This window comes from Pan paniscus, chromosome 1 (genome assembly GCF_029289425.2).
Source record: "Pan paniscus chromosome 1, NHGRI_mPanPan1-v2.0_pri, whole genome shotgun sequence".
NCBI classification, from domain to species: Eukaryota; Metazoa; Chordata; class Mammalia; order Primates; family Hominidae; genus Pan; species Pan paniscus.
This window is the reverse complement of record NC_073249.2, coordinates 141882410-141896295: the sequence shown is the minus strand read 5'-3', so window position 1 is coordinate 141896295 and position 13886 is coordinate 141882410. Positions and strand designations below refer to the sequence as shown.

Genomic DNA, 13886 nt, shown 5'->3' with positions numbered 1-13886 from the left:
GAAAACAATAGGGAATCAACAGTAGGGAGTCATACATGGAATGTATGTGTCCCTCCAAAGTTCTTATGTTGGAAATTAAACCCCAATATGATAGTCTTAAGAGGTGGAGTCTTTAGGAGGTCAACAATCATGAATAGGACTACTGGCCTTATAAAAGGCTGGGAGAAATTAGCCAGGCCATTTTGTCCTTCTGCCTTCCATCATGTAAGAATACAGCAAGAAGGTGCAAGCCCTTACCAGTGGTAAGGTAAGTGATCTTGGACTTCCCCGGCTCCAGAATTATTAGGCAGAAATTTCTGTTGTTTGTCTGTTATCTAGTCTCAGGTATTTTGTTGCAGCAGAAGGAACAGACCAAGACAACTAGAATAAAGCAGGTACATGGATTTCCAGAAGGAATGTGGAAATCTGAAAAAGTGGAATGGCCTAAGTGCCAAATACTACATTTTGAAGACTGAGTCTAGGTCTACGAATAAAGGTTAAGATGATTTATAAGGAATTTAATGCACTTTGGGAGGCTGAGGTGGGAGGATCACTTGAGGCCAGGAGTTTGAGCAACCTGGGCAACATAGGGAGACCCTGTCTCTATAAAAAAAAATTTTTTTTAATTAGCCAAGCATGGTGGTGCATGCCTGTGGCCCCAGCTGCTTGGGAGGCTAAGGTGGGAGGATCACTTGTGCCCAGGAGGTTGAGTCTGCAGAGAGCTGTGACTGCACCACTGCACTGCGGCCTGGGTGACAGAGTGAGATCCTGTCTCAAAAAAAAAAAAAAAATTTAATGAACTGTTTACCTCTTGCCTCTATCCCACTCCCCGCCACCCCCCGAAAAACACCAAACTACCAGTTTAGATCAGACTAGCTTTAGAGAAACGTAATATACTTAAAATTCTAAAAATGGAGTATCTCCATCATTATGCCTTTTTCCCCCTACAAGCTGTAGGACATAGTTCTGTTGAACAGTTTATGTAACTTATTTCTAGTACTTTAGATTTCTGGCTCATTTTCCCAACCCCAGTGCTAACAGAAAGACTTCATGCCATAAATATGTATTTTATCCTAGCAGTTTACATCTTACTGTGCATAGACTGTCTCTAGAAAATGAATAGCCATGATTATACGATAATAATTTTCTGAAGAAAAATTGTAATAATTTTGAAATGTGTCCTTCAAACTAACCCAGTCTGGGAATGCTGACTTCAAGGACGCTTTCAATGACACCTAGAGATTTTAAAATTTGGGGTCTTGAGAAAGTATTATTTATGGCAAAAATATATATTACAAACTCAGAATAAAATACAGTATTCATCTATATGAAAAACAAGCTTGTTTTTTGTTTGGCAGTTAGTCAATGTCACAGTAAAATCATTGTCATGTATGACATAAAGGCCTTACTTTCAAGTGAATTTTTAGGTCTTGGTTGCTGTACAAACTATGAAAAGTTAATATTCTCATTATTTGTTAAGGGGCCCTGAAAGTATACTTTCAGCTCTGAGGACTTAATGACTACTTATACCCAGGGTCATAGTTAGTAATTTCAATCTTTGAGACTCCCATGCCAAGCCCTAACTCTGATTCTTTTAATTAAATCTTCAAAGTTTCTGCCTTTCTGTTACTAAACAAAAGCTTTTCTCAACTTCTGGTTTTATAAAAATTTGTTGACAATATTTTTAAAAAATTAAAAATAATTTTGTATGTGCCATTTCCAAGCAGAAATGTTCACCCTTCTCCACTTGAATGTCAGTTTCTATTATGTACATTGCCACCATTTTTCCAGTCTGTTCTTTTTCCCAAGTAAATAATGCACACACTTGATTTACCTGGTTTACTGCGAAGATTAACTGATCATACACGTCACTTTGTGTGTACACTGCATATGTGTCATCCATTCGGTCCATATATCCTTTTAGGAAAAGGTGTTTGAATGCTATAGTATTCTCTTCCTTGAAAGCTACCACCATCTGGTTACTTAGCCCAAATAAGACCAGCTTAAAAGAAAAAAAAGAAAAGGTAAGAGGGTGGAAAATGTGGGCAGAAAAAGCAGAGCAGAAGGTACAGGGGCTTGAACAACAAATAGAAGAGTTTAAAATGAATTCTCTGGGACATCAAGAAGGTTTTGCAGCAGGTGGATAATAAATTAAGAAAGTCCAAGTCCTATGACCAAACTATATTCCTAGGTCTAATCACCAAAACCATGACAGTAAGACCAAAAATAGAAAATATCCTTTCAACTCATGTTTAAATTAAAGTATATTAACATAATGTGTCCTTAATAGTCATGCAGGATTGACCTCAGCATTTTACGTGAAACTCAGTTGTTGACACACACAAAAGGTTTCACTGCACTGTTGTCATATTAACCTAAGGCCTTTCAATTATACCTAAAAGCTTACTATACAGCCGGGCGTGGTGGTTCACGCCTGTAATCCCAGCACTTTGGGAGGCCAAGGCAGGTGGATTACCTTAGGTCAGGAGTTTGAGACCAGCCTGACCAACATGGTGAAACCCCATCTCTACTACAAATAAAAAAGTTAGCCAGGCATGGTGGCGCATGCCTGTAATCCCAGCTACTCAGGAGGCTGAGGCAGGAGAATTGCTTGAACCCGGGAGGCAGAGGTTGCTATGAGCTGAGATTGTGCCATTGTACTCCAGCCTGGGCAACAAGAGCGAAACTACGTCTCAAAAAAAAAAAAAAAAAAAAAAAAATCTTACCATACTCTAAGTCTCTCTTTTGTCTTCTCTTCCCTCTCATCCAAACCTCTCTCTCTCTCTCACACACACAAATGCACACACAGCACACACAGGCGCACACACACACACCACATGCTGTACATGCTGTAAATTGAGAAACTACACCCTTACTTAAATCCCAGAGTGAGGCAGAGTATATTTTATATGGAAGGCGGGAACAATGTTGAGCACCTATGTGCCATACACTATTCCAGGAACTTTCCTCATACTAATCCTGCAGTGTATTCCTAATACACCAATTTTAGAGATGAGGCTCAGAGAAGTTACATAGTTTTTTCAAGTCACATCACTAGCCAGTGTTGATACAGTGAAAATTGAAACCCATGTCTGACACACTAAATCTAGGTTCTATCCACCCTGTCATGCTACACAAAGTAATCCAGGGTTTGATCAGAAAAAATACAGCAGACAAATCTTTTCCCCTCTCCCTTCCACATATGATATATGGTCTGCACCCCACACATATCATCACTCTGCACCTAACTCTCATTTCTGCAGAGCTTCTTTAATTGTCCTCAATAAGATGACATCTTGATATTCTAGGGATTTTGCATCTGTTGAAGCTGATGACCAAACAGCCCCAAAGAATTCCCAAAGATATTCTTACCAGTCATTCAACTACATGAGTACCTCTCCTGTGTCAGCAGTGAGCTAGGGACTGAGGATACAATGAGAAGACAATTGGTCCCTGCCCTCAAAGGTTTAGTGGCAGACAGGAATAACAATGGCTGAGAGAAAACTGCTGTAATTCAGAGAGTAAGCCAGGTAGTGGGAAAAGAGAAATTTTTAGTAGGGTGTCTATCATTGTAAACATCTTTCTTTTGCTGCTGCAGACACAAAATCTCCAATTTAACAGAAGGACCACCTCGTTTTCCCTGAGATAATCTGTCACCATTTGCTCACTTCATTTGCTCAATTACAAAGCTGTCTTTATCTAATATTTGTTTGATTGCTCTGATATAAATTAAGGAAACATCACAATTAAGAAACCCTCAGTTCCTTTTAAAAACTTACCTAAACACCTTTTACATGCTTATTACTAGCAGCCTTAATATCTTAAACCGTTGTTCAGTTTTCCCTTGACCACCTTAGTAAACATAGGAAGGTAGATGAGCTCCCTAAAAATTAAGAAGTAATTACGAACATAAATCTTAGAGAAAATAAATCTGAGTTTGAATATCAGTTCTACTCTTCTAGTTTCCTGACTATGACAGGGTCCTTTTCCTTACCAAGCCCCTCACTGTTCTCCTCTGTGAAATGAGGATACCACTACCTACCTTCCAACTTGTTTTAAGAATTGAGTATGGGCCGGGCACGGTAGCTCACACCTGTAATCCCAGCACTTTGGGAGGCCTAGGTGGATGGATCACCTGAGGTCAGGAGTTCAAGAGCAGCCTGGCCAACATGGTGAAACCCCATCTCCACTGAAAATACAAAAATTAGCCGGGCATGGTGGTGTGTGCCTGTAATCCCAGCTACTGAGGAGGCTGAGGCAGGAGAATCGCTTGAACCCGGGAGGCGGAGGTTGCAGTGAGCTGAGATGGTGCCACTGTACTCTAGCCTGGGTGACAGAGTGGGACTCCATCTCAAAAAAAAAAAGAATTGAACATGATGACATCTATAAAATGTTTAGCCTGGTACACAGCAAACACTCAAGTGGTACCTATTATTATTCTAAGTAGAAAATATTCATGTTCAATTGATACAGGCTTTTCTCCTTTATAAGAAACAATAAACTTTTCACTATTGAGACACACCATATTATCACTCAGAAGTTAAGAATTTCAATTTCAACTTGCCAAATATTTGGCTGAGAAATGAACATCCATTTTCAGGGTAATATAATAGAGAGAATGCCTGCCTTCAAAGTCTTGATATTGCCACTGACTAGCCATGTGACTTTTTTTTTTTTTTTTTTTTGAGACAAGGTGTCGCTCTGTCACCCAGGCTGGAGTGCAGTGGTGTGATCACCACACCTGGCTTATTTTTGTATGTTTTACAGAAACAGGTTTTCACCATGTTACCCAGGCTGGTCTGGAACTCTTGAGCTCAAGCAATCCACCCACCTCAGCATCCCAAAGTGCTGGAATTACAGGCATGAGCCACCCTGCCTGGCCAAGCCATGTGACTTTAAAAGAGCTCTATGAATATCAGTTTCCTCTTCTGTACAATGAGCCAGTAAGAATGTTAGAATTAAATGAAATAATGTACTGGAACAGGGTAGTCACTAAATGTTTGTTTCCCTTGATACAACACCCAGCATTAGAAACAAGCAAGAATTCTACCAACTTCATATGATTGTAAAAATTGCCTTGGTTCCCTAACAATCATAAGTGTTTGTTCTCAATAAGCAGTTAAAATTAGTAATATCCTGTTTTTTTTAATCTCTCCTTCAATACCAATTGTTTATTTACTTAGGCATTTTTCACCAACTTAGGAAGAATAAGTAATAATAAAAATAAACCTATCACATCTATTTTTCTCACTAAAATCTGCTTCTATTTTGCCCTTTGCTTTTAGCAAGAGATAATTTCACCAACAGGAAAACATATTTTCATAAGAATAAATCACAACCAGTATATATTAAGAATCACAAAATATGGTTCCCCCTTTCCCCCCCAAAAATATTAAAAGCAGCCAAGGAAATGTGATTTAAAAGCTCCCTTTGAACTAAAAAGAGGTCCTGTGTTTCACTAGCTCCTGCCACTCCTCTTCTGTTAGTTAACTTCACATTCTTCCATTGCATGGTTCTCATGATCACAGGGTTGTGAGAATCTAAGAATTTGCCTGTAGCAGGAACCCTTTAAGTTTCTGAAGAGAGAAATTCCCAGGAAACTAACTAGGAAGGAAAAGAAAGTCCTAATGCTGGACAACACTAGTTTCCATGGCTTATTTAGAAACCAGCTGAACCTCTTCATTGGAAGCCAAATATTAGTTTTCTTTTCCTGAAAATTAATTAGATTATGTGACTAAAATTATAACTTAGCGAACGATAGAAGAAAAAAACTAAGAAAAAAGAAGACAAACTCTTTCACAAATGTTGAAGACAGAAGGGTCTAAGATTGTATGTTTTCTTATCTGCTACTCTTCAACATTTTGCATATAGTTAAAAGTTATTTTAAAAAAAACCACTGTCCATAGTTATCTTTGTAATTAAAAGAGGCTTTCACCAAACTCATGATCTGAGATGCTTACCTGGATAGTCACCATTGCAATTTTTAGAATTTGTATGGCAAGTTTCCATGGTTTTCTACCTCGAGCCCAGAACTTCTCACAGGGATTCATGAAAAAAAATTTGAGTTTTCGCCTCATCTGGTCTTCTAATAGAAGCTCCTCAGATGGAGATGTTTGCTGGTTAAAATTGCAGCGATTTTCCTCTTCATGAGAGCTGCAGCTACTCACAACTACCTCAGGATCTGCCATCTCTAGAGGAAAAAAAACAACAACAACCAACATTTCCATTTAGTGAGTAAAGACACAAGTCCATATTCTTTAATATTGCAAGGAGAAGCCCATACAGAAGTCCTGGTTTCAAATAAGCACCATTGCTCTAAACTGCATTTTAGATGTTTACAGAATCAGTTCCAATGTAGGATGTCACTTTTTTATTTGTTTTAATTACAAAGTGAATTTTCACCTAGTTCAAAGTTACCAAATTCAAGGGCTGCTCCCATTAGTAAAAGATTATATGTACATATATATAGGATGTATATGTTTTCTGCCTCACTCAGTATAGTTAGAGGATCAGAGACCTGAGGACCTGGGGGAAGGACTTCAGAGGGTAGGTGGGCCTTGAAGTTATATGAAAACTTCCATATATGTGGCTGTGGACACTTTTTCCTGGGAGGTAACTAAAACTTTCACAGATTATCAAAAAATGTTTAAAACCACCGAGTTAAAGATAGCAGGGTGTAGTGTAAAGAACAAGATTCAGTTTGGTTTCTAATCCTGGTTCCATGACTTGACATTTCTGCAATCTCAGGGAAATCACTTAGCCCTTCTGAGCCTCAGTTTCCTCTCCAGCAAAATGGGAATAACAACACCTACCCTTCTACGATTGTAGCCAGAATTAAATAGTTATGACTGTAGAGAGCATTAAATAAAACAGTAAACAAAGCCTTTGCATAGGGTCTAGCGCTAAGCAGACTCACCTACCTAACACCCACAGCAGACAGGGCGGCTTCCTAGAAAGCCAGTAAGGTTCTTAAGGGGCAGTGTGAGCCTCAGGAAACATAACTGTTGTACAAAGGGGAAAGTGGGCCCTCAATTTAAGCCTAATTCCCAGTCTGTGGCATCGCTTGTAATGACTTTTTATTGAAGGCCTTATATTTATAGCATATTTTCAAAGTACTTCATGTCTATTTGGGGGGGCAGGTACGTTTGAAAAGGGTTGGGTCGGGCTGGTTTTATTGTCTTCAGAATCAGTTTTTTCAAAGTGACGGAGAAGTCACTCTACAGACTGGGATGGATCTTGGATTTTCCCTCAGACTAAGATTGATATTATACTATGGAAACCTGTTCAAAGTAAAATATCCCAAACAATGAGTAGCGTCCTTCCATACAGAATAGAAAGGCAGGCTTTATTTGATATTTTAATAATAACTTGTACTCAGCAATGAAGGAGGAAAATTGTAACCTGCATTCATACAATATCTTACAAGTCACTGGTTAGATACCATGCTGCTTTCCAAGTCTAGAACCCCACTTTTGATTCCAATTCAAGCATTCTTAGCAAGCCCAACATCTCTGAACAATAGATACTGGCTATAAAGAATAGCATGGGGAAGGTTTTTAAACTCTTGTTAATGAAAAGATTAATAAGGATACTGCTGGATGAATAAACCATAAAACATATTTACTGTATGGCAAATGCAGTACCTTCAAAATGAAGTAATTATTATATAACTCATTAAAGTGTGGCTCATGTGTGCGTGTTAAAATGCCTGTCAAAGCATAAATGCAGTAATTCTTAGGTAAAGGCATAAAGGAAAGAAAAAGTTATTAATAAATTAGGATTTTCACTTAACAGTTTTACTTCCTCCAAAAAGGCAGGATATTTTAACCAGCATTTAAGGAGACTTTATCTATAGGACTTAAAACGCAGATGATTTCATGTTGACCAAAGCTCGCATATGAACACCAACATAATGATGAAGCTGTTAATAAGCATGTTGGTGAGATGTATATTGACACTAAGCGCTTTCCACTTTGATACAGGGAAAATTAAATTTTAAACAAACTAGCCACACACCATGTAACAGTAATCCACAGGAACAAAGAGAAAACAAGCCAACCAGCATATATTCAGCACATCACAACGAGTTGTCCCGGTAGACATTTCATTCACCAGGAGCAGATGCTGACCTTGGAAAAGTCAGCTTTACCCAGTCTGAAAAGCCCTTCCGAGGGTGCACTTTTAAAAACTGCAAACTGTCGGGAACCCCAGCAGCTGAAGGAGGTATTCGCAGCCAGCCACCCTTGACATTCACCCGGAGTGCCGGCGCGGGAGGCAGGGTGGGCGAAGGACCCCATCAGGAGAGGCTACCCGACGAAGGGGCCATCCGGAGAGGCTACCGAAGTATCTATCAGGCATGCTCTTAGAAGGAGCAAACGGACACACACAGGTTACCTATTCCTGGCGGGCAGAGGCTTGATTGGAGTAAGCTGTAGAAAATTGGAGAAAGCCCGGGAGTGTATAAATAGCAAAGGCCTCCCAGTTGGCGACAAAGTTATGCAACCTCGTTTTTTCAGAAGCGCTTTCCCACTTCACCAGACACAAAACTTTAGTCTCTCCAGTCTTCTTTCTTTTTTTTTTCAAACAAACAACAAGGGTTGACACTTTTGTCGGGTAGTGTGTGCGAGAAAGAGCCGCAGGGTTGCAGCGATGTCCCAGAGCGGTCGCTGCCATCCCCGGGCACTGCCGTTGAGCTCAGACGGCCGCAGCCCGGCTGGCGGCTGCTTTCAGCCAGCGCAGCGACCCGGGCCTGAGCCCCGACTTCCAGCCGCCCCTACCTCTAACAGGGGGACAGTCCGCCTTGAGAGGGGCCAGCCGAGCCGCGTCAAGGCCATCGGGAGCCCCGGCCAGCATCCAAGCCTTCCAGCCCAGGGGCTCCGGGCGGGGGTGGCTTCCAGCCCTCTGAGCCCTGGCCACAGGTGGGCGGCGGCCTGGAGGGGGACCGAGGAGCAGAGCACCCCCACCCGCCCAGGCCCGGGCAGGCCCGGCAGGCGCGCACCTCCACTGACCTGCGGGCGGCTTGGGGGCGGCGCGGAACGGCTGCATCTCACGCCCAGCTCCAGCCCGCCTGCCCTCCATGGCGCCGACTGCCCGGCCCGGCCCTCCCGCAGCGTCCCCGACGGCTCGCTGCCTCCCGGCCTCCCCGGCCCTCCCTGTGCGCTGCGGGCGCCGTTCCCGCGACACCCGACGCCCCGGGGCGGCGCCCCGCGGGCTCACCTGGGGGACAGCGGGGAGCGGCCGCAGCTCCGGTGTCCGCGGCGAGGGCGCAGGGCGAGTCAGCGAGCGGCTCCAGCAGCCTCGAGCCCCGCTCCGCCCAGAGTCAGACGGGAGGAGAGCGCCCCGTCCGCCGCCCGCGCATCCTCCCGCCCCCGCCGCTTTAACTCGTGACCTTACTCCCGGCTCGGGTTCCCGCCGCGCCCTGTCGGGGGCCGCTTTTCAGGAGCACAGGTGGGACGCAGGAGGCCGTCCGGAGGAAGCCGGCGTTGTGCCCGTTCCCTGCCACCCCCACCCTATCACTCCCTTCATTTTCTCCCTGAGCAACCCGCACCGCCCTGGTCAGGTTTGCCAGGTTTGCTCCGGAGCTGCCGCCGGCGCCGGGGGGCCACCTCCTCCTGGCCAAGGCCCCTCAGGTGGTTGCCGGGCTCCGCGGGTGCGGGAACTATAGCGCCTAGCTCCGGTGAGTGTGAGGCCCCGCTGCAGCCTCCCATTCTGATTTTTGCATACAAGGTGAAATCTTGAATGTCTTAGCGTTTCAAGCCTGAACCTTGTTCCCTCCCTGGGTCTTCTAGTTTCAGACAAGTGCTGTGAAATGAGTGGACAGTCGACTAGACTCTTCTGTAGATTGGGGGCTGGGGCAGAAAGAGCCCTGGGAAACTTTTCCAAGAAATGTAAATAGAAATACCTGAAGTAGACTTTGAACCGTAATCTTTTTCTTCATAAATTATCTGTAAATATTAAACCTAATACCCCTTATCAGGATTGGATCAGGAACTTTGGTTAATTTTAATTATAATTGCTTTGGATTTGTTCTGATTTTTAATTTTTACTTTTTTTTTTTTTTTTTTTTTTTTTGGCCACGGGTAAGTTCGTAAAGGTCACTGAATTTCCCTACTAGGGTATTCCTGAAATTAGATCGATACCTAGCAAACCTTTTATAAAACCTGTTTTCAAATCCTAAACCAGTATGCATGGATTACTAATAAATTTTTGCAACAGGGTACAAGAATTTTATGCTGTTCATCAACCTGGATCCCACAAACTGTGAACAAGGTAGATACCCAGAAAGGATATAATTGGCACAGTCAATTCTCAAGTGCAATTTGGAAAATATAATGTCATCTTTAATCCCCATATGCCTACACACGATGTAACGCTATCTCCTTACTTGATGGTAAGAGTTTGAAATGCTTGATTGTTCAGGAACAATCTGAACTTTGGAGAGGTTCACAGTCATAAATGATGGCACTTGCTTAACCCTCGTTTTAGCTGAGTTATAAGGACCGGTGAATAGAAAAAGCCAGGTTTTCAGACAGATGAGGGCCCAAATTCACTTCTGTGCCACTTATTGGTCTCTAGGGAGTTACTTACCTTCTCTGAACCCCTTTTCCTTTTATGTGCTATCTGTGAAGTTAGCCGAGAGAAAGGACGAGAGAGAGAGAGAGAGACCGAGAGAGACCGAGACCCAAGTTCAGGCAAGCCTTTATTCAACCTGCCGGCTGCTCCATTACAGACAGAGGAGGCAGTCCTGAGCTTACAAAATGAGGGGTTTATGTGGGGGAGAGAGACCCTGGAGTTGTTTGTTGGTTAACTCTGCCACATATCACCTTGTGACGTTTATGGTACCAGAGGGTGTAGGTAAAGTTTGTTTATGCTTCCCACGACCTCCCACTGTGCGGTCCGGATGGTTTGTAATTGGGTTTGCTTTATAGCAGCAAGACCTGATAGGTAAAAGTCTACTGGCTTCACCGCGGTGCCTAGATAGGGGCTTAGAAATGTAAAAAGGTTTGGGGGAAGGGGAGGGGTGGTACAGAGAGGTTTGCGGGGGTGGGGGGCGGGGGTGTTGGCAGTACCAAGAAGCTTTTTTGGGGTAGCTTGTCCCTAACACAATCTAGCTAATAAAAGGAATGGTGATTTTTAATTAATATGATACATGTAAAACACCCATTACTATATGAGGCATATGTGATGTGCTTATAAATGCTGATTCCCCCTTTTTATTGGAAGACTTAATGAAAATATCAACCATGTTCATAAATTACAAGACTCAGTATCATTAAGATGTCAGTTTTCACCAAGTTCATTTATAGATTCAACCCAATCTCAATGAAAATTCTAGCAAACTGTTTTGTAGAAATTGACAACCTGATTCTAAAATTCCTATGGAAGCAAATGCAAAGAATCCAGAATAACCAAAGCAATTTTTTAAAAGAAAGATAAAACTGGAGGATTTATCCTACCTATATCTATAAAGCTATTTAAGCTAAACAACTTGGTACTGATGAAGACAGACATATAGACTACACGTAGGCAATGGGACAAAATAGAATCCAGAAATAGATTCACACATATATGGTCAATTGATTTCTGACAAAGATGTTAAAACAATGTAAAGGGGAATATTAAACCTTAACAATCAACATAATGATGTTACTGGCTTAAAGGAATATATTGACACCAAATCAAAAGAAAGACAGGAAACGCTGACATCAAAGGTTTACATAAACATTCCTGGAAAGCAAGAGAGGAGTGCATAAAAGAGAAGCGGTAAAGATCTTATCAGTCAATCTTGCTTTTAACTTTTACAATGTTATAAGTTTGTGTTTCTGGACTTGTCAGTGAGTCATTCTTGTAAATAAACATCAATACATTTATACTTATAGAATACATTTGTTTTTGTTTTTGTTTTTTGAAACAGGGTCTAGCTCTATTGCCCAGGCTGGAGTACAGTTGCTCGATCTCAGCTCACTGCAACCTCTGCGTCCCGGGTTCAAGTGATTCTCCTGCCTCAGCCTCCCGAGTAGCTGGGATTACAGGCACATGCCACCATGCCCACCTAATTTTTGTATTTTTAGTAAAGATGCAGTTTCACCATGTTGGCCAGGCTGGCTTGAACTCCTGACCTTAGGTGATCCGCCCACGTCGGCCTCCCGAAGTGCTGGGATTATAGGCATGAGCCACCCCACCCGGCCTCAACATATGATTCTATGTAATGCTTTTGTTGTTGCTAGAATATCCAAATGGTATCTTACTATTATAACACATTTTGGTGGACGACTGACTACGTATACAACACTTCTCATAAGATTATAACAGAGTTGAAAAACTCCTATCACCTAGTGATGTGATAATGTCACCGCAATAACGTTGTAGAGCAATGCGTTATCCACCTATCTGTGGGGATGCTGGTGTAAATAAACTACTACTGCACTGCCAGTCTATAAGAGTGTAGCACATACAGTTATGTGCAGTACATAATACTTGACAATGATAATAAGCAACCATGTGATTGGCTTACATATTTACTATACTATTATCATTATTTTAGAGTATACTTCTGCTTGAAAAAAAAAAAAAGCCAGCTGTCAAATAGCCTCAGGATGATTTCCAGAAGAAGATGGTGTTATCATAGGAGATGACACTTCCATGCCTGTTATTACCCCTGGACATCTTCCAGTGAGATAAGATGTGGAGGTAGAAGACAGTGATATTGTTAATCCTGACCTTGTGTAAGCCTATGCTAATGTCTGTGTTTTTGTCTTAGTTTTTAACAAAAAAAAGTTTTAAAACATTGAAAAATAGAAAAAAGCTTGTAGAATAAGGATATAAATAAAATATTTTTGTATAGCTGTACAATATGTTTGTGTTTTAAGCTGTGTTATTACAAAAGAAAGTTTACTCATTTTAAAAGTTTGGCCAGGCACGGTGGCTCACGCCTGTAATCCCAGCACTTTGGGAGGCCAAGGTGGGTGGATCACAAGATCAGGAGTTCAAGACCAGCCTGGCCAATATGGTGAAACCCTGTCTCTACTAAAAATACAAAAATTAGCCGGGCTTGGTGGTGGGTGCCTGTAGTTCCAGCTACTCTGGAGGCTGAGGCAGGAGAATAACTTGAACCCAGGAGGCGGAGGTTGCAGTGAGCCAAGATTGCACCACTGTACTCCAACCTGGGTGACAGAGGGAGACTCCGTCTCAAACAAAAATAAAATAAAAATAAAATAAATAAATAAAAGTTCATACCATTTCCATTGTGCAATGAAAAATAAATAAATGAATAAATAATTTAAAATTTTAGGCCAGGAGAGGTGGCTTATCCCTGTTTATCCCAGCACTTGAGAGGCCAAGGCGGGAGGCCTGCTTGAGTCCAGGAGATCGAGACCAGCCTGAGCAACATTGGGAGACCCCATCTCTACAAAAATTTTTTAAAATATCCAAGGATGATGGCATGTGCCTGTAGTCCCAGCTACTCCGGAGGCTGAGGTGGGAGAATCACTGCGTCCAGGAGGTCGAGGCTGCAGTGAGCCATGATTGTGCCACTGCACTCTAGCCTGGGTGACAGAGCAAGACCCTGTCTCAAAAATAAAAAGTTTATAAAGTAAAAAACTTACAGTAAGCTAACATTAATTTATTATTAAAGGAAGAAAAATGTTTAAAATAAATTTAGTGTAGTCTAAGTGTACGTGTTTATAATTTATGGTAGTGTACAGTAATGACCTAGGCCTTCACGTTCACTCACTGCTTACCTACTGACTCACCCAGAGCAACTTCCACTCCTGCAAGCTTCATTCATGGTAAGTCTCCTATACAGGTGTACCATTTTTAATCTTTTTTTTTTTTTTTTGAGACAGAGTCTCGCTCTGTTGCCCACACTGGAGTGCAGTGGCACGATCTCAGCTCTGCAAACTCCACCT

General features: G+C 42.1%; 1 protein-coding gene across 3 annotated transcripts in view; it reads right to left on the bottom strand.

Annotated features, from left to right (window-relative positions):
* The window catches only part of MCOLN3 (mucolipin TRP cation channel 3), a 32351-nt gene extending 21724 nt beyond the window's left edge, over positions 1-10627 (bottom strand). For 2 of the 3 annotated variants that reach the window (XM_034934143.3, XM_034934145.3), the window contains exons 1-3: positions 9196-10627; positions 5940-6169; positions 1814-1981 (exon numbers count right to left, since the gene is read on the bottom strand). In XM_034934143.3, the coding sequence (XP_034790034.1) occupies positions 1814-1981; positions 5940-6167 (396 nt within the window). In that variant the 5' untranslated portion in view covers positions 6168-6169; positions 9196-10627. The remainder of the gene's footprint in view (positions 1-1813; positions 1982-5939; positions 6170-9195) is intronic. The other variant, XM_063600046.1, reaches the window with a different exon arrangement.
* Positions 10628-13886: the final 3259 nt, after the last annotated feature.